General features: G+C 36.2%; 7 protein-coding genes and 1 long non-coding RNA gene across 8 annotated transcripts; 3 read left to right on the top strand and 5 right to left on the bottom strand.

Annotated features, from left to right (window-relative positions):
* Positions 1-85: 85 nt before the first annotated feature.
* Positions 86-1024, top strand: LOC103832249. The gene has a single exon (XM_009108224.1). It carries the CDS (start codon positions 86-88, stop codon positions 1022-1024), a length of 939 nt encoding a protein of 312 aa, XP_009106472.1.
* A 622-nt stretch (positions 1025-1646) lies between these two features.
* LOC103831616 (phosphomannomutase/phosphoglucomutase) lies at positions 1647-4822 on the bottom strand. Its single transcript, XM_009107501.3, has 8 exons — positions 4152-4822; positions 3537-3800; positions 3151-3460; positions 2868-3074; positions 2493-2692; positions 2302-2414; positions 2078-2221; positions 1647-1959 (listed from the first exon to the last, which is right to left on the bottom strand). Exons 1-8 carry the CDS (start codon positions 4677-4679, stop codon positions 1884-1886), a joined length of 1842 nt encoding a protein of 613 aa, XP_009105749.1. The 5' UTR covers positions 4680-4822; the 3' UTR covers positions 1647-1883.
* A 622-nt stretch (positions 4823-5444) lies between these two features.
* On the bottom strand, positions 5445-6633 carry LOC103831614 (protein C2-DOMAIN ABA-RELATED 7). The gene is made up of 3 exons (XM_009107500.2): positions 6360-6633; positions 5962-6057; positions 5445-5871 (listed from the first exon to the last, which is right to left on the bottom strand). The coding sequence occupies exons 1-3, from the start codon at positions 6468-6470 to the stop codon at positions 5581-5583; spliced, it is 498 nt and encodes a 165-aa protein (XP_009105748.1). The 5' UTR covers positions 6471-6633; the 3' UTR covers positions 5445-5580.
* Positions 6634-7108: 475 nt separating this feature from the next.
* On the bottom strand, positions 7109-8704 carry ZCDP2 (probable ADP-ribosylation factor GTPase-activating protein AGD13). Its single transcript, NM_001301942.1, is given in 4 exon segments — positions 7109-7152; positions 7237-7540; positions 7712-7807; positions 8591-8704. Coding segments are annotated over 4 exon segments (558 nt in total).
* Positions 8705-13299: 4595 nt separating this feature from the next.
* LOC103831612 (uncharacterized protein At4g22758) lies at positions 13300-14289 on the top strand. The gene is made up of 2 exons (XM_009107498.3): positions 13300-13867; positions 13952-14289. Exons 1-2 carry the CDS (start codon positions 13639-13641, stop codon positions 14116-14118), a joined length of 396 nt encoding a protein of 131 aa, XP_009105746.1. The 5' UTR covers positions 13300-13638; the 3' UTR covers positions 14119-14289.
* A 3139-nt stretch (positions 14290-17428) lies between these two features.
* LOC103831611 (transmembrane protein 214) lies at positions 17429-20238 on the bottom strand. The gene is made up of 9 exons (XM_009107497.3): positions 19667-20238; positions 19403-19540; positions 19127-19324; positions 18901-19038; positions 18696-18814; positions 18471-18603; positions 18241-18370; positions 17927-18153; positions 17429-17861 (listed from the first exon to the last, which is right to left on the bottom strand). Exons 1-9 carry the CDS (start codon positions 20132-20134, stop codon positions 17604-17606), a joined length of 1809 nt encoding a protein of 602 aa, XP_009105745.1. The 5' UTR covers positions 20135-20238; the 3' UTR covers positions 17429-17603.
* Positions 20239-20906: 668 nt separating this feature from the next.
* LOC103832248 lies at positions 20907-22150 on the top strand. The gene is made up of 2 exons (XR_004449039.1): positions 20907-21427; positions 21504-22150. It is a non-coding gene; the product is annotated as an uncharacterized LOC103832248 (long non-coding RNA).
* On the bottom strand, positions 21868-22982 carry LOC103831610 (NAD(P)H-quinone oxidoreductase subunit L, chloroplastic). The gene is made up of 5 exons (XM_009107496.3): positions 22755-22982; positions 22588-22677; positions 22416-22523; positions 22237-22331; positions 21868-22162 (listed from the first exon to the last, which is right to left on the bottom strand). The coding sequence occupies exons 1-5, from the start codon at positions 22896-22898 to the stop codon at positions 22012-22014; spliced, it is 588 nt and encodes a 195-aa protein (XP_009105744.1). The 5' UTR covers positions 22899-22982; the 3' UTR covers positions 21868-22011.
* Positions 22983-25526: the final 2544 nt, after the last annotated feature.

The following is a 25526-nucleotide window of genomic DNA, read 5'->3' as shown; positions in this document are numbered from 1 at the left end:
AGTAGGTTCTCAAAAAATTAGTCATATTGCATCTGGTCTTGGAGAGCCTATATTAACACAAAAACCTCGGCTTGATCCTACTAACATGGGGGAAACAAAAGTATTGGTGGAAATGGAATTGGATAAGGACTTTCCAAAGCTTATAGCCCTTGATGATAAACAAGGTAACATCTTTCTAGTTAAAGTTGAATATACTTGGATCCCTTCCACATGTGATAGGTGTGGGTGTTTAGGCCACAAATCAAAAAGATGCCTTCAGCCTCCTAAGACTCCAGAGGATAAAACCTTATCATCAAATTCAGTGGCTTCTAGTGTTGATGTACCCGTGGTGGATATTGACATCATTCTTCACCAAAATGAGAGTGCTGTCCCATCTCCCTCACCGTCTACTCAAAAGGTAGTCACTGATCAAGAAAGTCTTCCTGCTACTAACTTGGCGTGCGAGGTTCCAAAGATATGTAACCAATTCAGTGCACTGGATGTACTTCCTGTCAGTTCTGAATCGGAAGAAACAATCACTGAAAAAGCTGCTACAAACTCAGGTTTGGGTTTGGCTCAAGATCAAGAAACACCATTTGTTGCACCTAATGTTTCTACGGAAAGCCCAGGAAACAATGTAGCTGCACACAGTTCTATCTTATCCACAAGGATTCAACAAGGTATTCAAACTACCCTGCCAAGCTTGATCACTTCTACACCCATATTAGCAGATTTTCAGTCTGCTCAAGCTGCAACACCTTCTATGGAATCTTCTCCATCAACAAAAATTACCAACAATGAGGTTCAAAAAACTTATGTTGTTGATCCCTCAACCACAACATCTGATGTTAATGTATTCGAGAGTCCTTCTCGTTTTTCAGCGCTAGGTGATGTGGATGGAGCCGAGAATGAGTCACTGAGCTCGCTTGGCTTGACAAGGGGTGGGAGAGAGACTAGACCTCCTATCAAGTTCCAAGATTTGGAATGGAAGACAGTACAAGGACGAGGAAAGCATGGCCGGCGTGGTCGTGGTTCTAAGCACTAGCTATTGTCTACTATTTCATCATGGGTTTTCTAGTTTCTCCCTAAGTTGTTTCATAGGGATGAGATGTTATCCATCATGATATGTTCATGCAAGCTTTATCTCGCTATAGGGTTTCATCATCCTATCTTGTAAACTTTTAATGTTTTTTAAATTTGAAAGCCCTTTTCTCAAAAAAAAAGAAGTAGGTTCTCAAACTAGCTGTTTTTTTTTTTGCTGTAGAATGAAGTTGCTGTAAAAAAAAAAAAAAGTTGCAGTTGTACCATGTATGATGTGAATTTCTTGAATAAAAAATGCGATTAATAAATATTAGTTATCTGGTTAATACCATGCAATCAATATACATGTTATGCATTGCAGAGGGACTTTCAATACATCAATTTGGTGATGCCGCAACTGTTTTTTGCATAATGGGTTTTCAATTGATTAGCATGGGCAGAGAAATATTACAGAATCCAAGATCAGGTTTTTTTTTTTTTGGTAATCAGATCAGGTTTTCTTTACAACCAATAGAAAGAACATACTACGATATTTATTTAGGGGAACCATAAATTTGAACCAAGTAGTTAAATCCTAACTAAAATAAAAGGAACCAGAACTTTCATCCCAATTACTTTCCATTGACATTATTATTGTTCATCAATTATATCCACGTATATTACACATATATTTTATATTCACATCTACCGATTACTATACGTTACTGATGATCATATAATGAAATGGCGGACTTTTTGGGTCAATGGCTAGCTAAGTGTTTTCTCAAAAAGAATACAAAAACATAGCACATGATTTCTTTCCTGCCTCCACAGTTCACACACTGTCGTTTAATGCCATCATTCACAATTTGATTAAAGAGCCTTCAAGATTGACTTCCGATATAGTTGTCGATATCACTTATGTCCAGGAATCTAGCTACCCCACTAGCTTCCAGAAACCTAAATCAGCACACATGGAAATCGATTAAATGCTGTCACAAAAAGATATTTTACCATCAAGTGTTTCAAGTTCGGTGTTAGACCAAATTATCGGAATTAAAGATGAACAAAAAGTTACCGGTCTCTGAAAAGACTTGTCATGGAGAAACATCCACCAGGAAGCACTGACTGCATATTAAGAGCAATGTTAGGATTGTGAATGCTCTGCCTCATGTGCACCCACCCATACTCTTCCCCACTCTTTTTGTCCATCACTTTTGCCCTGCATTTTTTTTATTTAATAATTAAATAGAATATTTGATTTTTTTTCATTACATAGAATCTGTGAACAAAGTAAATTACCTGTACATGTGAGCATCAATGGCAGATGGATGATCATTTGAGTCCACCAAGCAGCCTTCACTCACCCAACATTCTCCACAGGAATCCAATTCCCATCCTTCTAGTTTTCCTTCCTAGTAAGTGTTTTTATTTGTTTCACAAGTATAAAGCTACCGCCATAACCAATTGGATATCAAATATAACTACCATACCTCAATGTATTGCCTGAATGTCTCAATGGCTTCAATGCCTTTTGCTTTGGCATCTCTTGGCTCCGACAAAATATTCATCCGCAACTCAGCTGATTCTAATGGTTCCTCGAGATCTTCTATCAAACTACCGATACCTTCCTTTGATCCCGCGAGTCTCATTCTCACCATCTCAATTATAATTTTCACCACCATGTATGCACCTACAATGTATCACAGTGTATAGAAAAGAAAACATAAGAAGACCATGTATAACTAATAAACCAATAGGAATAAGAGGGATTTAGGCCATGATTGTTTGTTTGTGTTTACGTGGAAAACGCATATGAAAATAAACAACTATGGCCTAAATAAAATAAAGAGTAGTATATAACTAACCATCATCCAAGAAGTGATTCTCTTTAACAGCACCATGTCCTGAAGTTTCCATCATGAGATGACTCTCGATGCCATCTTTGTTGAGCTCTACTCCCTTGTCAATCACGTTTCTATATCCCACTCTGTACAAACAATGTCTCCCTCCTCTCTCCGTTATAAACCTAGTTAGGCCCATACTCGTTCTTGCGTCCGTCACTATTGTACTTCCTATATCCACACTTAAAAAAAATAATTATAACTCACATAAACAAATCAAATATAAGGATTAACATATAATATCCACCTGGATGTTCTTTAAGCACAATAGCTGACATAAGCGCAATGAGCTTATCTCCGTTTATAGGATTCCCTTTGTTATCCACAACTCCACTCCTGTCTACATCCGTGTCAAACACAACCCCAAGATCCGCTGAGTTCTCAAGAACCGAGGCTCGGGTACGTGACATGGCAGTCTTGTCTTCAGGATTAGGAATGTGATTAGGGAACATTCCGTCCGGGTTAAGATAGAGCGAACCGAATGTATCAGCTCCCAACTTATCTAGAACATCCCACGTAAAGAACCCTCCTGACCCATTACCAGCATTCACTACTATCTAACATACACCAACCAAAAAACGTTAGATACACCGAAGACAGAGAAAGAGAGATTATGAAGCTAGACACACTTGCCTGAAATCCTTTGAGAGGAGTGTCGTAGTGTTCAGGGTGATTTATTCTCTCTTTAATGATTTCTCTAAGGTGCTTGGAGTAAGCACTCATGAAATCGACTTGCTCCGGTCGAGTTCTGATCAATGTTGAGACTTTAGTCTGTCTATTTGCATACTTTCTCGCAGCTAAATCACATATCTTCTCCACTTCAGGTGACGTTAATCCTCCTCTCTTGGTAAAGAACTTGAGACCGTTTCTTGTATACGGTAAATGAGACGCCGTCATCTTCAAAACCACAACATCTCAAACAATATTTTTAATTCTAGAAATAACTTAAATCTAAATGCACTGGTAAAATACCAAGTTCATTTGACCAGACCATCGCATTTATTAAATAAGGTCTATAAATACGCGGCTAACAAGTTATAAATTATTCATTTACATAATCAATATATAAACCTAAAACTTTAAAAAAAAAAAAAACTAAAACTGATATTTGTCTCTCTTCGAATTTTTTTTTCTAAATTTTCTTGATTTCTTCTAGTTCGATTCGCGTTTGTTCACAACAAATATTCAATCTACTCAGTAAGTTTTGAGTCGGAGAGTGACAATACAAGGATTCTTGAAAGCCGTTACCATTATTGAAGCGTCATATTCGAAAGGAGGGAGTAACGTGCTCATGAAGCAAGCAGGAGTAGTAGCTAAACCCATGTCAAAAGCTAAACATCCTGCACGAGCAAGACCGGCGAACACGGCCGTGCTTAGCTTCCCACCGGAAACACGTGGGTCCCGTCCAAGAGAAACCCTTATCACCCCGTTTCCGTTACTCTCCATTGCCGCAACCCATTCTCCGAAGCTCTCTGCGATTGCTTCAACCGCTGCAGGGGTTAAAGTAACCGTCCGGCCTTTCTCTCCTTCCAGTGCGACTCCTCTCACGTCGGAACCGTTCTGTAACCTTCGAATCTGGTCCATGTCCTCGTCGAGAATGTTACTGGTCACTTCATCAATCTTGGTTGCATTTGAGGATCTTGTCCTGAGGGGTTTAAATGAAAGGGAGGCTGGTGTGAATGACAAGAAGCTGCTTTTGACTGTTCTTGGTAAGGATAGAAACAAAGAGACTACAGTTTTTGAGGATACTAAAGATGAAGTTGAAGTAGATGCCATAGCTAATTAGAAACAGAGTTCTTTTTTTCAAGTTCCAGACTTGAAGGCAGAGATCCAAAGAAAATACAAAACAATTATCTGCTAATATAATTCACAGCTTATATTTTAATTTGCCATCTTGTTTGTTTCTATCTGTGATTTTTTCCCCTTAGAAGTGATTTTCAAATATGAGATTTGGAGATGGATAAGATTTGTAACTAGATGTAACCATAACCTTACGTTTTGAATATCTCTCCAGTTTCACATGTTTACCAAAAAATATCTGCAAGCAAACTTCCAAGCTTATTAGATTTTTCTTTGTTTTTTCTTCATCATCTGCATAAGCATAACAACAACAGCATATTCTCTTTTATGTACCAAGTAGAAAACTCGCGGGAAACCAAAAAACGGTTTCGGTTAAATAATGTAAAACCAAAAACTTCCATAATCAATTACAACCAGAGTAAGTAGTCTGTTTTGCTCATAAAGATGGATTGATTCTCTTTGGTAATTATATCTTGATGGCTCTTTGTTCTGGCAATTGAGAAAAGCTAACATGTGCTCGGAAACAAAATAAGTTTACACGGTTATAAACAAGTCGTTGCATTGCAATTAATTCCAAAAAGAATGTTTGGTGCAACAATATACATCTTCAATTAAAAAATAAAATCAACAACCCTGTACATACATTTTTGGTAGGTACTAGAAATGTATATAATACTCTTGTCGTCTATCACACCATCCAACAAGACCTCAAACATGCTCAGTTGTTTTTGAAATTTGATGTGCATGAGCTAATTCTTATGCTATACGTTAAACAAAGTGTGATTTTATTACAGAACCTGTGGCTTTTATTACAAACACACACACTCACACACACAGATAAATACAGTAGGAAACATCAAAACATTTCATGTGTTTCTTAGAGTCCTCTACCACCTGGAATTTCTATCCACTCCAGCTGAATCTCGACTTCACCGCATTCAACATTCCTCAAGACAAGAATCATGTCCTGAACGATCTTGCCATTATGGTAAACGATTCTGCTCTCTTCAGACAAGCAGTTTTCTTTGGTGGGCAAAACCCTCTTGATCACTGTTCCATCTGGAAGTTCTTGCAAACCCAATTTATGAACCTCTAGAAACGGCTTGATGTCAATCTTCGCATCCCCCATCTTGTCGTGAGATGTGAACGTATCTTTATCATACACTATCTGCACTCATAATCATCCAAAATCCACAGTTAAGAGTAGTATCACACTTTGATGGATCTCAAAGGACAAGAGCCTATTAAATCTACTCACCAGAGTCACAGGTTCATTGGGATGTTTGAGGGCAAGTGTCAACTCCTCGTTCCACTCAGGGTTGCAGTTGTTTTCCACAGTACGACCCTTCAGTTTCTGGTGCAGTTCAACGTTTTATAAACTTTGGTTTAGATTGCATGCAAGATAAAAATTCCTAACATACTCTTCCTCTCTTGTAACCGTTTGAATCTATCAAAAATTCACATACTAACGCTATTTATTGTTTTTTTTTTATAAATGATTAAAATTGAAATCTATCATGTTTCTTAGACGTGGATTCTCCCGATCTTTCCATCTTGGAAAAGAGTAATAATAGAAATATATCTCAAGAACGCTAGACAGAAACATCAAAACCGATCAAGAAACCAAGAAGACCAAATCGGTAGAGAGAAAGGGACCTGTGTTCCCATGGTTATGACAACAAAAGGATCGCTGCTTAGAGAGTCACGTCTAGCGAGATTGATCCCTTTCTTCACTCGGATCCTCAGAAGCCCTGCAAGCTCCTCCATTTTCAACCTCTTCCTCTGTTCTCTCCAAACAAAGTTTCTCTGTGTTTTTTCTTGTGAAAACAGACAACGATCGATGTCCCTCTAGTGTCCGACTCTTGTACGTTTCTTATATTCCTTAAAATATGACCGGCTCAAATTCAACGAGAGACCACTTTATATTTGGCTTATCAATGGACGAAGGAACGAGGAAAGTAACAACAAAAATAAATAGTAATTAAAAAAGGTTTCTTATTATTCTCATCAACGCGTTACTCTCACGAACAACTTTGGTAATAAATATCTTTTAGATTCTTGGACAGTGGAGGACAGGAGGAGAGTTAACATCGTTGACCTTTTTTGTGTTTCGTGCAGCACTATACATACATCTTCATTACACTTCAAAAGTAAAACAAAGGATCTAATTCTTGTTTAGCAAAGCCAAAGACACACTTGGAGAGATTCTAGAAATTCAGGTTTTGCTTTTATTTCTTCAATAGTAGAAACAGATACAAATATATATATTAAGGGTTGGGTTGTATTCGAGTATTCGACTTGTACAACTAAAGACACAAAGCAGAGTCTTCTGTCATAATAATCAAAAGAGACAGAAAGACAAACTCGTCTTTCCATGCACAATCTCTCTTCAACATTTCTCCACCTTAGTCCAATCGTTTAGTTGGCATCCATGGTGTCTTCTTAGATCCTAAGACCAGCAACCAATGCTCACATTTCAAAAAACTATAGTTATTCACAATTTAGAAAACAGAGGATTGATGTTTAACATTACCTTCGCGTCCAAGACCCTTGCAGCCAGGACCATCAGTCCACTCAAGCATAATCTCCAGTTCCCCACACTCCACGTTCCTTAGTCTAAGAATCATGTCTTGTTTGATCTTCCCATTGCTCCAGGTGATGCTGCTCTCCTCAGCCAAACAGTTAGTCCTCCCTGGACGGATCCTCTTGATTGCACAACCATTGGGGAGCTTCTGAAAATCTAACTCCATTTGATGCGCTTCTAAGAAAGGCCTCATGTCTATTTCCCCATCGCCCATTTTGTCATCTCCCGAGAACCTGTCTTTATCATACACTGTCTGCATAAACAAACAGAGCTAAATATGAGCCAAAAGACCATGGAACATTCCTTCAGTTAAGTTAATATATTAGGCTTGGAGTGGAGTCTACCCCAAGAAAACAGCTTGCACACAAATTAAAATTCTTGTGTAGATGGAAGTGAACATAAAAACACAGACGTGAGAGCTTACCAGACGGATAGGGTCATTGACATCTTTGATGGAAAGGGTCAGTTGTTCGTTCCACACTGGATTACAATTACTATTGATCACACGCGTCTTCAGTTTCTGAAGGAACAACCAAGAAAAGTCAGTTTCAAGACTCTATGAAAAAAAAAAACAAATTGCCAAACAGAAAAAATACATAGCATAATTGATGATAAAGAAGGCTTAACAGAGTAAAAACTCATTGACAGAATCATCTAGGGCAAGTCAATCATGTCTCCTTTTATTTCATTTTAAACTCAGATTATATCTTTCTATTTGATTATCCCCACAAGTGACCCTCAAACAAGATTATGTGATAAAAATCACAATTATCATTTGCAATGAGACTAACGTTAGTTAGCTTTGCGAGATGACCTTTGAACAAGATTATGTAATAATGAGACTAACGTTAACTAACGTTGGAGGTGACCATTGAACAAGATTATGTACTAAGAAGATTAGTAGACTAGACATGTAACGTAACAAGTGCTATCAGTTAAAAGGAGATTGACACTTCAACCAGACTATGTACTGCAAAAAGAAAAAACGTAGTTTGTTGTTTAGCAAAGAAGAAGAAGACAAGACAAACGAAGATCAAACAGAGATTATCTTTCTCACATCACATGGTGGTCACCAAAACCGTCACATGTGGTGAATCAGTCCATCACATTGTGGCTCCTCCATGTGCCTACACTCATAGTATCTATAAACCCTACATTCAATTAAACTCTTACATCCAATGCTCTAAAAAAGGCCAATCCTTTCTCAACAAAAAAATTCACATTTACTCTAAACCTACATTTCGATTATAGATCATATATACGAAAAATCCAATCTTTAATTAAAAGATTAAAAGGAACAAACCTGATTACCCAAGGTGACAACAACATAAGGATCACTGCTAGTGGAATCGCGAATGGCGAGATTAATCCCTCTTTTGACATGAACCCTAAGAATCCCCAGAGGTTTATCTTCCATCGTTTTGCAACGAGAAAGGTTTAGACTTTATCAAACCCAAGTCGGAGATGTGGAAGAAGAAGAAACCCTCTCAAACCCCCCTCTTGAATTGAATTGAAACCCAAATTAAAGGGTTTTTGATGTGATTTATAAAAACCGGAAAGGATCTGGAATCTGCGGGGAAAAGAAGATATAAGAGTTTCGACGCGGAGTTCCAAAAACAGTATCGGACAGCTCCATTCCGGGGATTTCGCCTAACCGATTTCATCGCTGCTCCTTTACTTTCTTTAGGGTTCTTCCCTCTTCCTTCTTTCGCATTTCTCACACGTTTGAACGTAACCTTTTCTCCACTTTTTTTTGTTTTTGAGTTTAGTCCCTGTATTTTCTCTACGTTTAAATTATTATCCAGTAACTATGAACAAGTTCGTTTTGCGACTCTTTGTTTTTGTTATTTACCCATTGGCTTTTTTATCGTATACAGACTACAATACTAATGAACAAAGTTTTCAAATTTAAATACTGGTTTATTATTTTACTAACGATTATATAAGAAAATAGTACATAAATAATTTTATACCTTTTTTTTGTTTACCTTAGGGATTTTATATCTGATATTTGTATCTGCCAATTGGTAAAAGGTATTATATCTGAAATTTTATATTTAATGGTTTTAATTATATCATTATGATTTGTTTTATGAAAATTCATATACAACGGTATACACTATACCGAGGGTTTTTTTATAATTCTTTCAGTTAATCTGTATAAATGTTAGATTAAACGATTTTATAGGATTTAAACACACAAATTTCTGGTGTGTAATTAATAAATTTTCAGTCAAACTTCTGACGTAAATGATTTTTAAAAAACTTAAATTATAAATTAAGCTATGGTGGTTAAATTATAGTAAAAATCACTACCAAGCTATAAACATTCAGTCTGATGTGTACTACATTAGATTTTTATTTTATTTTTTCCTATTGTACTTGTATATTAAAAATTATAAAAATAATTCACTGCAAACCCCAGAAATATTATTGTGTACACTGATAATACATGCGTCTGACATTTGAATACAAGATATTGTATAATATGGAGGAAATAGTACGATACATATACTGAAGTTGACAAAAATAACGTGTGACATGCTGAAATGAAAGGACCTACGTACCTTTGAATCTAGAAGAGTTTGTTGGCATATGATTGAAATCAATGGACGTGATGAAATTGGGGAATCTGGCTAGTGGCTAACTGAACAGACACAGAGTGGCTGGACAATAATTAAAGAGAAGCCGTTTCTATTTTATTTTAATTTAATTTGTTGTATTCTTCCTTATCGTACGTTTGAAATTAGATCATAAGCTGTCACATTGTTTATTTCTATGGATGATATTAATTTCGAATATGTTGTTCAATTTGTAAATGACCTGTTGTTTAGTATAATAAAAGGTATATTCTATATGCCCGCCTCCTTGTCTTTGACTGAAGGAAAATTCAAAATTTGGCCGTTTCTTCGACTGGTGTATAATGTTTTCTATTAACGTACAAATGCTTTCTAACTTACATGTACATGTACATTATTTTTCGTTTTTGTCATTTAGGCTAATGTAATGATCACAAGGTCATACTATCGTAAATGCATAAATTTCGTATACAGGTTTGAAGCCAGGTAAATTAGGAATGACATGTAAGATTTTTAGCTACTTGGTTCAAAAAAAAGATTTTTAGCTACTTGGCCAGATCATCTACTCCCAAGTCTCACATCATGTATTATATGCATATTTTTTTTGGTCAAAATATTAGATGCATATATGCTTTCTTTTCTAGTCGGAATGCATGTAAAATCCTACTATAAAAAATATTATTATAACTAAGATAAATTTATTCCATAAACAAAAAAATACAATCAATATGAATGAATTTTTCATATAGATGTACTAATTTAGATGCATATATAAAACCACTTTTTTGCTAACAAAAAAATTATATAAAACCACTTTGACACTTGAAATTATACAATGTGCAACATATTATCCAAAAAAATATCTCAAATCAACAAACACTAGGTGGCATATGCACGAACAATTGGATTAACTAGAGAGAGAAACATGAGTTTGATATGAATTGAATATCATTTAGTGTGGACATGGATAACCTAAATAAATTCAGCAGACTGAGCCAACAAGATGGATATAACTTTGGTAAAAAAACAAGATGGATATGTATATATATATATATATCGAAATATGTTTCTGAAGTATTTATCAGTTGCATATTAACACATGCACATTTATGATCAAACATATGTTTCTCGGTGTAACCAAGATTTAGTTTCTTTTTTTTGAATTCAGGATTGGATCAAGATCTACTTCTCTGTAATAAAAAGGTATGATATAATTTTGCCAGATACTACACGTTAAAACATATATACAATAATTTTAGTGGGACGACAATGAGCGGCTCAGGATAAGACATGGAAGAGATGATAAAAAGTTAGGTGACATACATAGATCGATCATAATGCATGGAGATGAGACTGATAGCTGTCTGAAACTTATGACATCGATCTTTATCTATGCTTCGTTGGTTTTGGTCCTATCCGTCAGTCATGTGCTCTCTCTATCTTACAATCTTTAGTCATAAACTTTTCGCTTGACTTATTGGCTCTGTACCATTCAAAGATCATGGCCCATATAATGTGCTATCTGCACCTGATTCTGTTTCCATATTAATTCCACTTACCTACACATATAATTTAACCATTATATGAGAAAATCGATTGCACTTTTCATAGGATAAGATCTCGTTGCAAAACGACTAGACATCTTTTAGAGCTTGTCTCCCGCCGTTCCTAAATGATCATGTCTTTGTTTTTTTTTTTTGCTTCAGACTAACGCGTTTGTCTGGCAATTTTTTCGTTTAACACTCTTAATACAAGATTATTATTTTATTCTTGTCTTTTGTTCATGTTAGACAATGATAGGCTTTCTGCTTTGTGTTGACTAAGATAAAGATTTTGAATTTCAACACTTGTAAAAGTGAAAAGATTCTTAGCAGAAAAAGTTAGAAGATAATAAAGAATAAACATGAAACATGCTAAAAAACTGCTGTTGTTAATAAACTAAACGACCCTCTCCGTTAATAAACAGTCCCTATTATAATGTATTTTGGTATACGCCACGAATCAAGGTAAAGCTGTCGACGGTGCTATTTAACCATATTGTTAGACGTTGCGTGTATCTAAGAAATATCACCAGCAACTAAAAGATGAATTTTGTTACAACTCTACCCGAACTTATTACTTTATGCTCTGGAATATTATGAATATATTCCATATAGATGATGTCTCCTAAGATTTTTATGAATTATTAAGTTTTAAGTAGAGGAAACGTGTAACTTTTGGAAGATTACTATGGGAGGTTTGTATCGGTGGAACCTAAAAGCAGCAAGGATCAGGATTCAGGACAATGGCCCAAGCATGACACGTGATGCTCTTTTGCTAGTGCACTTCATGGTACTCAACTTCGATAGCGACTGTGTACCATCTATATCACTTTAAACTTTACCCAAAAAAGAAGAGAATTCGATATGTAGAAGAGTCGCAGTAGAAATCAACTTCATCATGCTCCCTATACAGGCTATAGCCGTCCAGATCCTCGATTATTGTCAAGTTGTGTTTATGTTGTAAATATTTTATTAGAATATGTAATTATATTGTGACAAGTTTTAGTGAGACACTCTAGAAAATTGCCGTATCATGTCTATTCGTGTATGTCAAACTAATCACAGCTCAAATGCTCAATTCCAATAACTTGACAATTATAGACGTAATTGGAAACGCATACATACATAAAGCTTGCATCGATCTTCATAGTAATTAGAATCCCTCCCATGAATTATACCTGTATGAAATATACCGAATGCTTGGTCATTATCATCTTTTAACATTCTGAAAACGTATTTCGAATTTCCCCCTTATATCACCATATTTCACGTTTTGTAAATTTGTTAACTTATGATTTTATATATAAAAAAACAAATCTATTTAGTTCAAGTGTTTGTTCTGTTGAATGATTTTAACTATCTATCATCTAACATACTAGACATATAAGTATAACGAGTCTAAATATATTTTATTTGCAATATAATTGTTTCGTAGTTTTTGTTCCAAGAATAATACCATTAATCTAAATTTGAATAATAGCAACAATGCAAAACTTAATAAGAGATCTATTGTTTCGTCATATGATGTCTGATTAATTCAATACATGGATTAGCCAAAATAATCAATTGCATAATCAACATAATAAAAAGGTAATCATACCAAACAATATTAAAAAAAAAATTAAAAAGTCAAATGTAATTAACGAACCGACTCTTATACTATTAATTTATTTTGTTTACCAATACTCCGGTACTGCACTCCTGATCGATACTCGGTACATACACGGAACAAAATTAAACACGTCAATGATAAGAATAAAAAAACGCACGTTTTGTGAACAAAAAAAAAAGGAAAAAAGCATCAAAACGGAAAAGGAAAATCCCCAAAAATTCGAGAAAATTCCCAAAAGAACCCTAAACCCTAAACCAACCTATTTATATACATACATACCCCTCACCTCACCTCCAACCATCACATTCATTCGCAAAAGAAGAAAAAAAGTTCCTTTTTGCTCGATTACGCTATAGCTCTCGTCCTCAAACTTTTAGAGTGGGAATCGTTTGTGAATGGTGGAAACGAATCCGATCGGCGGTGAGTTTACGCTTTCCCTTCCAATCCAAAGGGCGAGCTTCCTCCTCCCTCTCTCTGCTTCCTCTTTCGGCTCCTGCAAGCAAGCCTGGTACTTCCGCTGCATCGGCCTCGACCCGTGAATCCCTCTCAAATCCTCTACTCTCCCCCAGTGTTTCTCTTTGATTTGGGATCTATCGTTTTTGTTTTAATCTATTTCAAGATGTTGCTCTACAACAAGCAGAAGAAGAACGCTAAAGGAAACCGGATCCTCATCAGCGTAACCGTTCTCGGTAGCGCCGGTCCGATCCGGTTCGTTGCTTACGAAGATGATCTCGTCGCTTCGGTTATCGATACTGCTCTCAAGTGCTACGCTCGCGAAGGTCGTCTTCCTCTTCTCGGATCCGACTTCAATGACTTTCTCCTCTACTGTCCCATGGTTGGACCTGAAGGTAAACCAAACTTGAATTGTCTTTTTTTTTTAAATCAATCGAATTGGTTTACTAAACCGGGTTTTGGTTTTTAAATTGTGATAGCTTTGAGCGCGTGGAACGCAATTGGGTCGCTTGGTGCGAGGAACTTTACTCTGTGTAAGAAACCAGAGGAGAAGAAGGTGGTTAAGGAAGGTAATGGAGCTAGGAAAGGAGGAAGCTTTAAAGCTTGGATCAACAAGTCCTTCAGCCTCAAAGTCTCCACCCATTAAAGCTTTTGTTTTTTTTAATTTCAGACAAGACATGATCAGTTTTTATGTTCTTTTATTTTTGCATTTATGATTTGATTCCAATTGTCAAAAAGCTTCTATTAACATTGATGAAGCTTTTTTCTTTTATATCTCTCATTCTACGGAAATAAAAGTTTAAAATTTCTTCTCCTTCTTGATTTTGCGTTTGATCTTTCAGATTTTAGCATATGATTTGTTGGTGTGTACAAGCAAACATGGTTTTGTCTACAAGTTTCAACTGTGATTGGTTTAGTTGTTTTATACTTCCTCCGAGGAGTTTTTTATGTTTCAAAATAAATGATGTTTTCATATTTTAATGTATTTTTTAACTTTAACAAAAACCGTATAACCAATCATATTTTGTAGGTTGTTTGTGTTTGGTTGAATAATTTTTAATTTATATTTTAATGATACTTTTAAAATAAAAAACAAATTTCTTAATATTTGTATTCCAATCTAAAATTTTATCTATTTTGAAACAGAGTGAGTATTTGTTTAAAGTGTCAATTTGATTTCTTTCTTTTGCAAGTTGTTGGTGCAGCTGAGAAAGTTTCCGCAGTTTGCAGGCATAAATTGTGGACTTTTTTTGTATTATTTGTCTCGAAAAACACGTTTTCAGTTTATATTCATGCAATAATTTCTTCTAGAGGAGCTTGATTAGTGTGTTACTACTACTTGTGCCCATGATGGAGAATAATATTTTACCGTATACTTTCGGTGTGTGTTATTGTCGTAAAGTGTCAAGTGGTGTAGGGGGAAACGTCATGGTCGAATCAAGAAAAGGGTGATAAAATCTGTTTGATTAAAAAAGGAAAAGAAACTTTGCAACAGAAGAAACAAGGAAAAGTACAAATGAAATTATCTCATCAATACACATCAAGATTCCGTACCAACTTGTACTCTTCTTCTACTAAGTTACTAATAACTCCTCGTGCATTCTATTCAGTATTGCCGTGCTTCACTTCCCTTCTTTCTCCATACCACGAAAACGACGCACTGTTTTTTTTAGTCCCCCCACGTCTTTCCACCTCTCCTTATCCAACACGGCGATACTTCTACCAGAACTTTAACCACACGATGTTTTTTGTCTCGCTATAGATGGCCACCCAAGTATTACACATGCAATGGCGATGAGATAGTTTCTAAGGCACACATGTACACCATGGTAAGGTTTTGAGACATAGTAGTAAAGTGTTATGACTAAGCTCTCGGTGACACATTCACCATACACGATTTAGTCAACAAGGAAAGCCATATTATCCTTTTTGTTTACATAGATTATAATATCCATTTCTTTCTCTCTTTTTTCCTTATACGAACATACTTGTAGTTGGTTGTTGTAATTCGTTGCGAATTAGCATTTGACTATTTTCAAGATCTGCAAAAGCGGACAAAATTAGCATAAATTCGGTGCGGAAACTAGAAAGTATATGGAAAACAATAATAAAGGGAGGAAAATATAAACAAGAGATTCAATTAATAAAAGGGCTTCTAAACAAATCGATTAGAAGTTTAATGGGCTGTATGGCCTCAGTTTGAACAAAACATTTGTAAAATCAATAGATGCAAAAATTAACTACAGAGTCCATGAGCATAATGGTTAGTCCTCGATTTGTTTTTCCTAATCAGCCTAACAATAGTCTGATGAATATAATAAGAGGGCCGTCCTCTGGCCCATATTTCACTTTTCCGTTTTCAAGCCTTTGGAAGACACCGCACCAATGTCACAAGATCTACTCATCATATTCTAAGATCACATGTTACATTTGCTCCCCGCATGGACAAAACTACTACACGAAAAGGTCTTTAAAGACAACAACAATCAGGAGAGAAACACCTTCCACTCACAAGCACACTCACCAACAACCGCTGGGAGAAACGTGTTTTGTACTGAGCATATATTTTATCTAATAGAAATTTAAATGTGTTTGAATGGATTTTCTTTTGGGAAAATTGACTTTTTAATCCTGAATTTTCAAAAATAAATCAAAAAAATGTTGAACTCCAAAAGGCCATTTAATTCATGAAATTTTAGTTAAACACCAAAAATCTTGAATAATCGTTGACCAAGCTCTTTTAGTACTCTATTAAATTTTCGTTAATTAATATTTAACAGATGTTACATCACTAAACTATGTCGTTTTGATAAAGCGAAAACATAACCTAAACATGAACAACCTCTTTCATCTTTTTAAATCCCTAATTTTTCATCTCTATCTTTACAACCTCTCAAACTTATTACCAAACATTACCGAACAATCAACGCAACTCATCTTAAAATTATTTACCATGATATAAAAGACAAAGCATAATATATGCCATTATGACAATCAGCTCTTGCTCCCGCTCATGGCTTCAAACTTCATCCGTGTACACTGTATGAGTTCATACGACCATCCAAGGTTGTGGTGTTTGAAGCCAAAGAAAGATATTAAGGAGATATGTTGGTCAGAACGGAGAGAGCTTGAGAGAGATGAAAAATTAGAGATTTAAAAGGATGAATTGAAACTTTTTCATGTTTAGATTACGTTAATACGTTTAGTGATTTAACGTTTGTTAAATAATAATTAACAGAAATTAATTAGAGTATTCAAAGAACTTGATCAACGATTGTTCAAGATTTTTTCGTGTTTGTTTAAGAGTTCATGAAATCAAATGGCATGTTTTAGAGTTTAAGATTTTTATGACTTATTTTTGAAAGTTCATGATTAAACAGTCAATTTTTCCATTTTTTATTTACTAAAAACGAAGATTATACATTTAAAAAAATTATTAACCTAAAAATTATCTATTTTTTTAAAACATAATCATTGTTGGAAACTAACATTAATCATATATTTACAGGCGTTCCAAAAAAAATCATATATTTACAGAAAATATGTTGTTCTTTCGACACTCAGTGAATCCATTAGCCAATCATCATGAACTGGCTAAGAGTAAGATAGTACAGAAGGAAGTTCTTTGAGATGTACTTACAGTTCATGTTCGTCTTCATGTTCTTCCCCAGTTAAGTTTCACCATTCGCATTGGTGCTTACTGTCTCCAGTCACCAGTCATTATATAACCTTGCAGGCTACTGTTATGGGAACCATTTCTCAACTTCAGAGAGTTCCCAAGAGATCCATCTATGAAGTATCCTTGGGACAAACCAAAAGACCCTTCCACTATCAAGAACGTTACCTCAAGTACCCATTTGCAAAGCCAGAAGACTACGACCATTAAGATGCTTGTGACTCTATATACTCATTAGTCACATAAATCAACTTGTGCAGGCTCTTTTACTCAAGGCATATAATAAAACAGAAATAACTTTATTGTCATTATGAAAAGAAAAAGATGGAAAGAAACAAAATTATCTTTTTGAACAAAAAAGAAACAAAATTATCTTTCGACTCAAATTTAAACAGTCTACAATCAGAGTTAACCTCTGGCTATCATCCTCAGGTTGTTTTTGTTTCTCTCCTCTCTTAATTTTTAAAAGCTGTAATGATTGGATTATAGTATTGGTGCAGCTCCAATGAGTCCACCAGGCTCTTCAGCTCGGACGTCACCTCAGGGTTGGAAGACAGAAAAGCTGCGGCAGCTGCTAAAACCACAACAGTAATGGCTGTTCCTTTGAGGCAGCCACTTCCACGGGAGAGTCTCCCTGATATCACTTTGCAGGACTTGTCAGCTTCTTTGTAAAGAGAACCATTGCCTTTTCCTTCAGTGATTGCTTCCTCGTTCTAGAAACAACACATTTAAGGTCAGAGATGAGATCACTATAGTTTAATAGAGTAAGAGGCGTTACCTTAAGCCTGAAGCTCTTCATAGTTCGATTGAGAGCAGCAGTATCACTCGGTGATGATGATAGCTTGAGGGAATGCTCCTTCCATTCCTCTACAAGCCTTTTAAGAAGAGCAACACTAGCTTCAAGATTCTCCTTATAGAGACTGTCCCAATGCTTGCAGCAATCAACGTTTTGGGTCAATGCCCATATAGCGATTGCTGTAGCTTCCTTTGCTAAAACAGGGTTTCCTGTAACAAACAGTAACACATTAGATGTGTCTATTTGGAGAAGAGAGAGTGAAGCAAGGACTCAAGACTTGGTTTGGTTATTAATACCTTCTCCAGCTAATTTCAGAGCAAAAGTGAATATCTGTTGTGTGACTTGCTTCATGGCCTTGCTCCCTGGTGCACCGGCAAGAGCCACTTCCTTCAGCAAGGGATACACTGCCTCAAACCTCTCTGTTGCCTGTGTACATCAGAGACCCAATGATTTGTGATCAGAATCAACAAAACGCAATCAAGCGTTCTTTTTTTTTTATAAATTTTGAACTACTACTACTACTTACCTTGACTCTTGCGGATGAAGCAGGGAACGTAAGCCGGACCAAGATCTCAAATGAAGGAGGTGGAATCAATCGCTCTCCTTTCCTAACAGCTCCACTTACAAGTATGGTCCTAGCCTTTTGATTCGACAAGATTCTAATTCCAAAAATAATTACATAAAAATAAGATTAAAATGATTTGTCAAAACATAACGCAAAGGGAGACCACAAGAAAACTATTAGACTCACTTCTCAACCAACTGCAAGATGAGATCTCTAGACTGAGGGTTGCAGTTCTTACTACCAGCTACAGGTAACAAGTTGTGTGCCCATGAAAGCAACCCTACGGATAGATCACCCTGAGAAGCCTGTCCACAATTTACAAAATCTCAGAACAAAGATCATACAAAACACACCAATTCCGACACTTTTGGTCTTAACTAAGGAAACAAACCTGAGCCATCATCCAAACTATGACCGGAAGCTTGTCCTGGCCTTGATACTTAGGATTCTCTCTCAGAGTAGGCAAAACATTAGTCAAAGCATCAGGCTTCCTACGCAACACCATTGCTAATGCAACAAATATCGCCACCTAATCATCAAACAAACAGAACAAAAAAAAGATCAGAGAGATTCATCAATCAAGGATCCAGAAAAAAGTTTTACAAAAATACATTTACCTGAGACTTGGAAGAAGTATGCTGTTGTTGAGCACCTTTCTTCCCACCTTTACCACCTCCTACTTGATGCGCTGCCAAATCCGTAAGAATACAATCAAACGCCCACAACACAAAGGATCCAAGAGCTTCAATAGGACGTTGGTTGATCCAATCAACTGATGTTTTGTAAACCGGTTCAGGAACATGAGACAACGGAACCTGTTGGCATCAAAGGTGTTAGCTTTACGAACCTAGACACCGATCACAATAACAAAAAAAAACACGTAAGCTTATTACATCGATGAGTTTGGACAAAGGAGACTCCTTGAACATCTTAACCCAAGGAAACAGCACAGAAGACACTCCGGAGAGCGCTCTCCCAAAGTAATCAGCAAATCTCATCAGCTGAATCTCCGGCTGACTCGCATACGATTCCTATCACCAAACCAAACCAAACAATATAAAGTTTGAATTTTTATTTGTGGGTTTTCGATTTCAGATCAGAACTCAACTAAAAGTTTGAATTTTGATCAACTGGGTTTTTGCATGATGAACTCTTACCGATGCTTCGATGAGGAAAGCTTCGAGATTCGACGGATCGATCTTCGCCGCAGCTTCAGGCAACGATACTTTCGGCTTCTTCTCCTTCTTCGCCTTCGCCTTCTTCTTCTTAGCCTCCTCCTCCGCCTTCACATTCTCCTCCGCCTCCTTCCTCGCCGCGATCTCGTCCTCGCTGTCGTCGAAACCGTAACCGTTGGATCGGCGTTTAGATCTCGACTCGTCCTCATCCGAATCCGAAACAGCCATCTTCGCCGCGAGGATCCGTTTCCTCCGATCCTCGGCTTGCTCCTCCAGCGAACGGAACACGTTATCGCCGTTAGCTGCATTTTTGCCGCCGTTAGTCGCCGTTTGATCGGCGGGTTTCTGCTTGCGGTTGCGTTTCGGGTAGACGACTTTCTTCCAGCCGTGGTCGACGTGGCCGTTGGAGATCTCGAAGCCGTTGTACTCCGCAGATTCGATCTGATCCATTTTTAAAAGTTGTTCGCTTTTTCTTAGATGGTTCTGTTCTGTCTCTCTCTCTCTCTCTCGGGGTTGAAAATCAGACAAGGAGATTGATTGACCCAGGGGAAGCACAAGAAAATCTTTAAATTTGAAGTCCCCACGTAGACAGAAATATTCTAACCAATAACAGTGAGACACATCAGCAAACAAAAAACTAGCTCTTCCCACGTCAAAAACAAGTTGACTTTCAATGCCTTCGTCTCCCTTCCTAAGGTTAATTTCTTCCCCCACCATCATCAATCTCTTGGGTCTGTCTTCTCCACTGCAAATTCCCAATGGTTAATATATCATAACATGTCTTAGTCACTTCCAGCAACTTGTATGATCTAAACTTTTTTTTTTTTCTGGAACACAACTTGTATGATCTAAACTTTTTATATCATAACTTGTATGATCTAAACTTATTTCCCTGTTTAAACGCTATTTAAAATGTTCTCAAACCGGATTGCGCTATTGTTTCGTGTCCCCACGACTGGAAGCTGCATATACTTAAAGCCATTGACAAATCACTGGCTATGAAAATCCACTCGTTACGTAACAAAAGTCAACTCAAAGCCAGACCCAAGAAAGGTCTGTAGAGGAAAGCGAAACAATTATTATTAGTTGTGTACTCCTACTAATTATAAGTGTTGTGGGTAATGTCTTGCACTAAAGAATACTCGTAAAGATACGACTTCATGGTGTTCAGTACTTAGGGATGTTAATATTGGCTCAACCTAACAGGTTAGCCTAACCTGTTACCAAAAATTGGTTCTGAAGTTTATAGGGCTTAACCCATTTATTTTGCTTCAAACAATTTTTATACAACTGCAAAATCGAACTTTTACGCTAAAACTGAAAATCGAGTTTTTTCTAAAAAGTAAAAACCACAAAATTGAATTTTCTGCTAAAATCGAAAAAAATAAATTTTCCCACTAAAACAAAAAAAATTAAATTTTCCTTCAAAATGAAAATTGAGTATTCTCACAAAAACCACAAAATCGAGTATTCTCACAAACCAAAAAAATTTATAAAAGATTATAAATACATTTATAAAAATTTTATAAAATCAAGGAAGCTACAGCAATCGCTATATGGGCCTTAACCCAAAACGTTGACTGCTGTAAGCATTGGGACAGTCTCTATAAGGAGAATCTTGAAGCTAGTGTTGCTCTTCTTAAAAGGCTTGTAGAGGAATGGAAGGAGCATTCCCTCAAGCTATCAGAATCACCGAGTAATACTGCTGCTCTCAATCGAACTATGAAGAGCTTCAGGCTTAAGGTAACAATGCCTCTAGCTAATGTCACCCTCCATTTGTACGTAATATCAGCTCTGACCTTGCCTTTGATGTTTTTAGAACGAGGAAGCAATCACTGAAGGAAGAGGCAAAGGTTCTCCATAAAAAGAAGCTGACAAGTCCTGCAAAGTGATATCAGGGAGACTCTCCCGTGGAAGTGGCTGCCTCAAAGGAACAGCCATTACTGTTGTGGTTTTAGCAGCTGCCGCAGCTGTTCTGTCTTCCAACCCTGAGGCGACGTCCGAGCTGAAGAGCCTGGTGGACTCATTGGAGATGCACCAATACTATAATCCAGTCATTACAGCTTTTAATAATTAAGAGAGGAGAGAAACAAAAACAACCTGAGGATGATAACCAGAGGTTAACTCTGATTGTAGACTGTTTAAATTTGAGTCAAAAGACAATTTTGTTTCTTTTTGATAAAAAAGATAATTTTGTTTCTTTCCATCTTTTTTTTTCCATAAATGACAATAAAGTTATTTCTTTTTTATTATATGCCTCGAGTAAAAAAAGAGCCTGCACAAGTTGATTTATTTGACTAATGAGTGTATATACATTCACAATCATCTTAATAGTCGTAGTCTTCTGGCTTTGCAAATGGGTACTTGAGGTAACCGTTCTTGATAGTGGAAGGGTCTTTTGGTTTGTCCCAAGGATACTTCATAGATGGATCTCTTGGGAACTTTCTGAAGTTGAGAAATGGTGCCCATAACAGTAGCCTGCAAGGTTATATAATAAGGACTAGAGACATTAAGCATCACCAGTGCGAATGGTGGCAGCTAGTGAAACTTACCCAGGAAAGAACATGAAGACGAACATGAACTGTAAATACATCTCAAAGAACTTCCTTCTGTACCATCTTACTCTCAGCCAGTTCATGATGATTGGCTAAACAATCATAGTATATAAGCCCATTAACATGAATCGTTTAAATCGTTGGAAACATTACAATGGTCTCTGTCTCAAACTTACAGGCATTACGAGGAAGTACCAAACCGATATGATCCCGATATCGAGCACAATGCTGCTTAGTTCCTGCTCGTGGTTGACTCCTGTTATTGCCAATGCCGGATGATCAATCTGCAAAGAACTAAGAAGTTTTCTATTACCATCATTTCTTTCTTTTAGTCTCATTTGTTCTTACCGTGGCAAAAACTGCACCGAGTTGAGTTGCAAAGATTGTCTTATTTGCTCCAAAGAAGTCATCGGCCTTTGCTCTCATCTTGGCAACATACTGTGTTGAACAATAAATGTCAATTCCCAAGGAGCAGAATCATCTAGTAATCAACATAAGTTGGAAGGGAGTCTTACATGAGGAAGAGAGTCGGTGTTAGAGTTGGGTTTGGTGTGAGATGTAATACAGAGAGGAGCTCTGACGCTGCGAGTGCGAGGCCTGGAAGATAGAGAGTACAAAGGATTAGGGGCACAGAGCCCAAGAGAGCAGCAACGGCTCATCTCTATGTGTTCTGTCTAGTGAAGTTTCCTTATCTCTTGGGATTGGTTCTAATGGCATAGAGTTATTAGCAGCTTCCAACAGCTTTGGATTATTTTCTTTTGAATCCCATAAATTCCACGTGTCAAAAGAGGGTCCCACGTTTTTGTTTTAGGCTTTTAGCATATGTAGTTGTATATTATATCCAGAAAATGAAATAAAAACAACAAATCTCATCCCAAATCCCACGTGTATTCCAAGTTCTGTTATCAAGAATTAATCCCTTGATCCTGAAGATGTCACATGTTTAATGATTTTCTGAAGAATAATTAGTTATATTTTCTCTTTCCTTGTGATTTCAAAGTTATAACGATTGCTTATAAGCTATGGTTAATCTCATTTTCATTACAGAGAAGAGTGTCCTTGATGTGCAGAGACTGAGACTGAAGCTGACGACTTGTAGAAACATGTAACTCTTGATTGAACTAGAAGAAGCTGGTTTAGTAGTGTTAACTTCGATAGCATCAAAGGCTAGTGACAAAACTCATGGAAGCAGAATCCTTCGACCAGACAAAACTCATGGACCCTTAATGTTCTTCACAGGATAGACACAGAATCACAGACTGAGACATTTGAATGTCTCCATGTTACCAGGATGTTGAAGTTGGCTAACAAGACATGAATCTCCCATTATGAACAACATGCTTTGTTTCTACTATTGCATTATTTTTGTTTAGTTTTTGGATTTGCATGATTCTATTCCTCTGTACATAAAAGAGTTTTACCTGTTGTGTTTGAACCCCAAAAGCTAGTTAGTAGCGGAAATAACATCTTTGAAACTGCAATTTCAAGATTTCAAGATTTCAAATTGGAAATCCCCAAATTTAATAAAGTGAGTGTTTTTATTCAGTGTGATGTTTCTCTAAAGACTTTTTCTATTTATTGTTGCAACATTAATAATAAGAATTATTAGAGAATGCTTTTTAATAGTATTGAAAGAGAGACCACTGGATCCCCCACCTCTCTCCAACAGCTCTTATAATTCAACATCATTGCTCTCACCATTTTTACTCTTTCCACTATTTCTTTAAAAATATCATATGTATTGTTTATGTTTTTAGTTATTTCCTTTTATATTTTTACTTTGTTGTAGTATGGTACCTCTATATTTACTCCCATACCATTTGTCTAAGATCTATCTATTAATATAGATCAATAGTACTATGATCATCAAAAGAAAGAAAAAATACCTTTCATTTTTGGCAGCCAATAAACGTTGATCCTTACAATTACATTTGATCCCTTTCTCAAATAAAGTGTTACGACAACACACTTTTTCATAGAAGCGACAAGTGAGTTTTCTAAGTTTTCACATCTTTCAGAATCCTAAGTGAGTGTCGAAATAGTTTTTCTCCTTTTTTTGTGGGATTAGTGAGCGCCATAACTGTTGCAGAAAGTTAATCACATGTCAAAAGCCTTGACCTAAAAGCTTAGGCTGCAAAACCCCGCCACCATTTTAAATTTATTTATAATCACGATATTGATTCAGCCGACGAATGTTAATCATTGTGGTCGTTTCTTCTTTCATCTTTTTAATGATAAACTAAAATAAATATGCAGCATAAAAACATTTGCTAGTAATAGTTCAATATTGTCTTTAATTGGTCGAGTTCATAAGTTGATTACCATTAAATACATATTTTCTTAGGAACTGTTCGCATCTTCATTAGAACATGTTTATTCTCCCCCTGAAATTAATCTATACATCAATCAACCAAAAGACCAAGAGATGATGTGAAAGTATGACCGCATGTACCTTTATACATAGTTAGCTTAGAATCTGGAAATTATAGAGAGGTTAATTAAAAAATGAAAATTTAATCACTCTAACGTTGAAAAATATTAGGAAAAGAAAAACAGTGAGGTTGGAGTGACCTGTCATTAGACTTTGTATGAGCCACACCCACACCACATGGCACCTTTCCATTCATGAAATTATTTTGTTGGATTATGAAATTGAAATCACAAAATTATCCTAACGTATATATTTCCAGTATTAGTAGAATATATTCATCACTGATTTCTGGTTAATAACGCTCTTTTAGATTTAATTTAATTCCGACAACAACTTAAGTAGATATACTGGACCGTTAAATATTAATGATTTGGATACTTATCAATATCATACATTTGGTGATGATTATCTCTTCGTTAACACGCGAGTATATTTGGCAAGGTCACAAGCTCAAATCAAAGATTTATATATTTAGAATGTGTTTCGAAAAAGTCAGAATTTGTATGTCAATGTGAACCATTCCGCTAACTAACAGAATAATAATAAAATAACATACATCACAATGTTGAAATGTCCCTTCAATATTGTATATAAAATGGACACGCTCTAACCAAAATTAATTAGGTTTGGTTGATGTGGATTTTTATTAAAAAAACAGTGGCACATAATGTTAGACCGGTCCATGTACTATTTTTTTTCTCCTTCCATTCCTAATTTTAATTACATTGTTGACACTTGAGACACATTACAAATGTAATTGTTTATGCATTTCTGGCTATTGGCTATAAATACACAAATACTGTCTACTTTAATTTTCTGTAACACCAATTTTTTTGAACTTGTTAACGCCAATTTC

The sequence above is a fragment of the Brassica rapa genome, chromosome A07 (genome assembly GCF_000309985.2).
Source record: "Brassica rapa cultivar Chiifu-401-42 chromosome A07, CAAS_Brap_v3.01, whole genome shotgun sequence".
Lineage (NCBI taxonomy): Eukaryota > Viridiplantae > Streptophyta > Magnoliopsida > Brassicales > Brassicaceae > Brassica > Brassica rapa.
The sequence above is the reverse complement of the archived record's forward strand: the minus strand, read 5'-3'. Positions and strand labels throughout refer to the sequence as shown.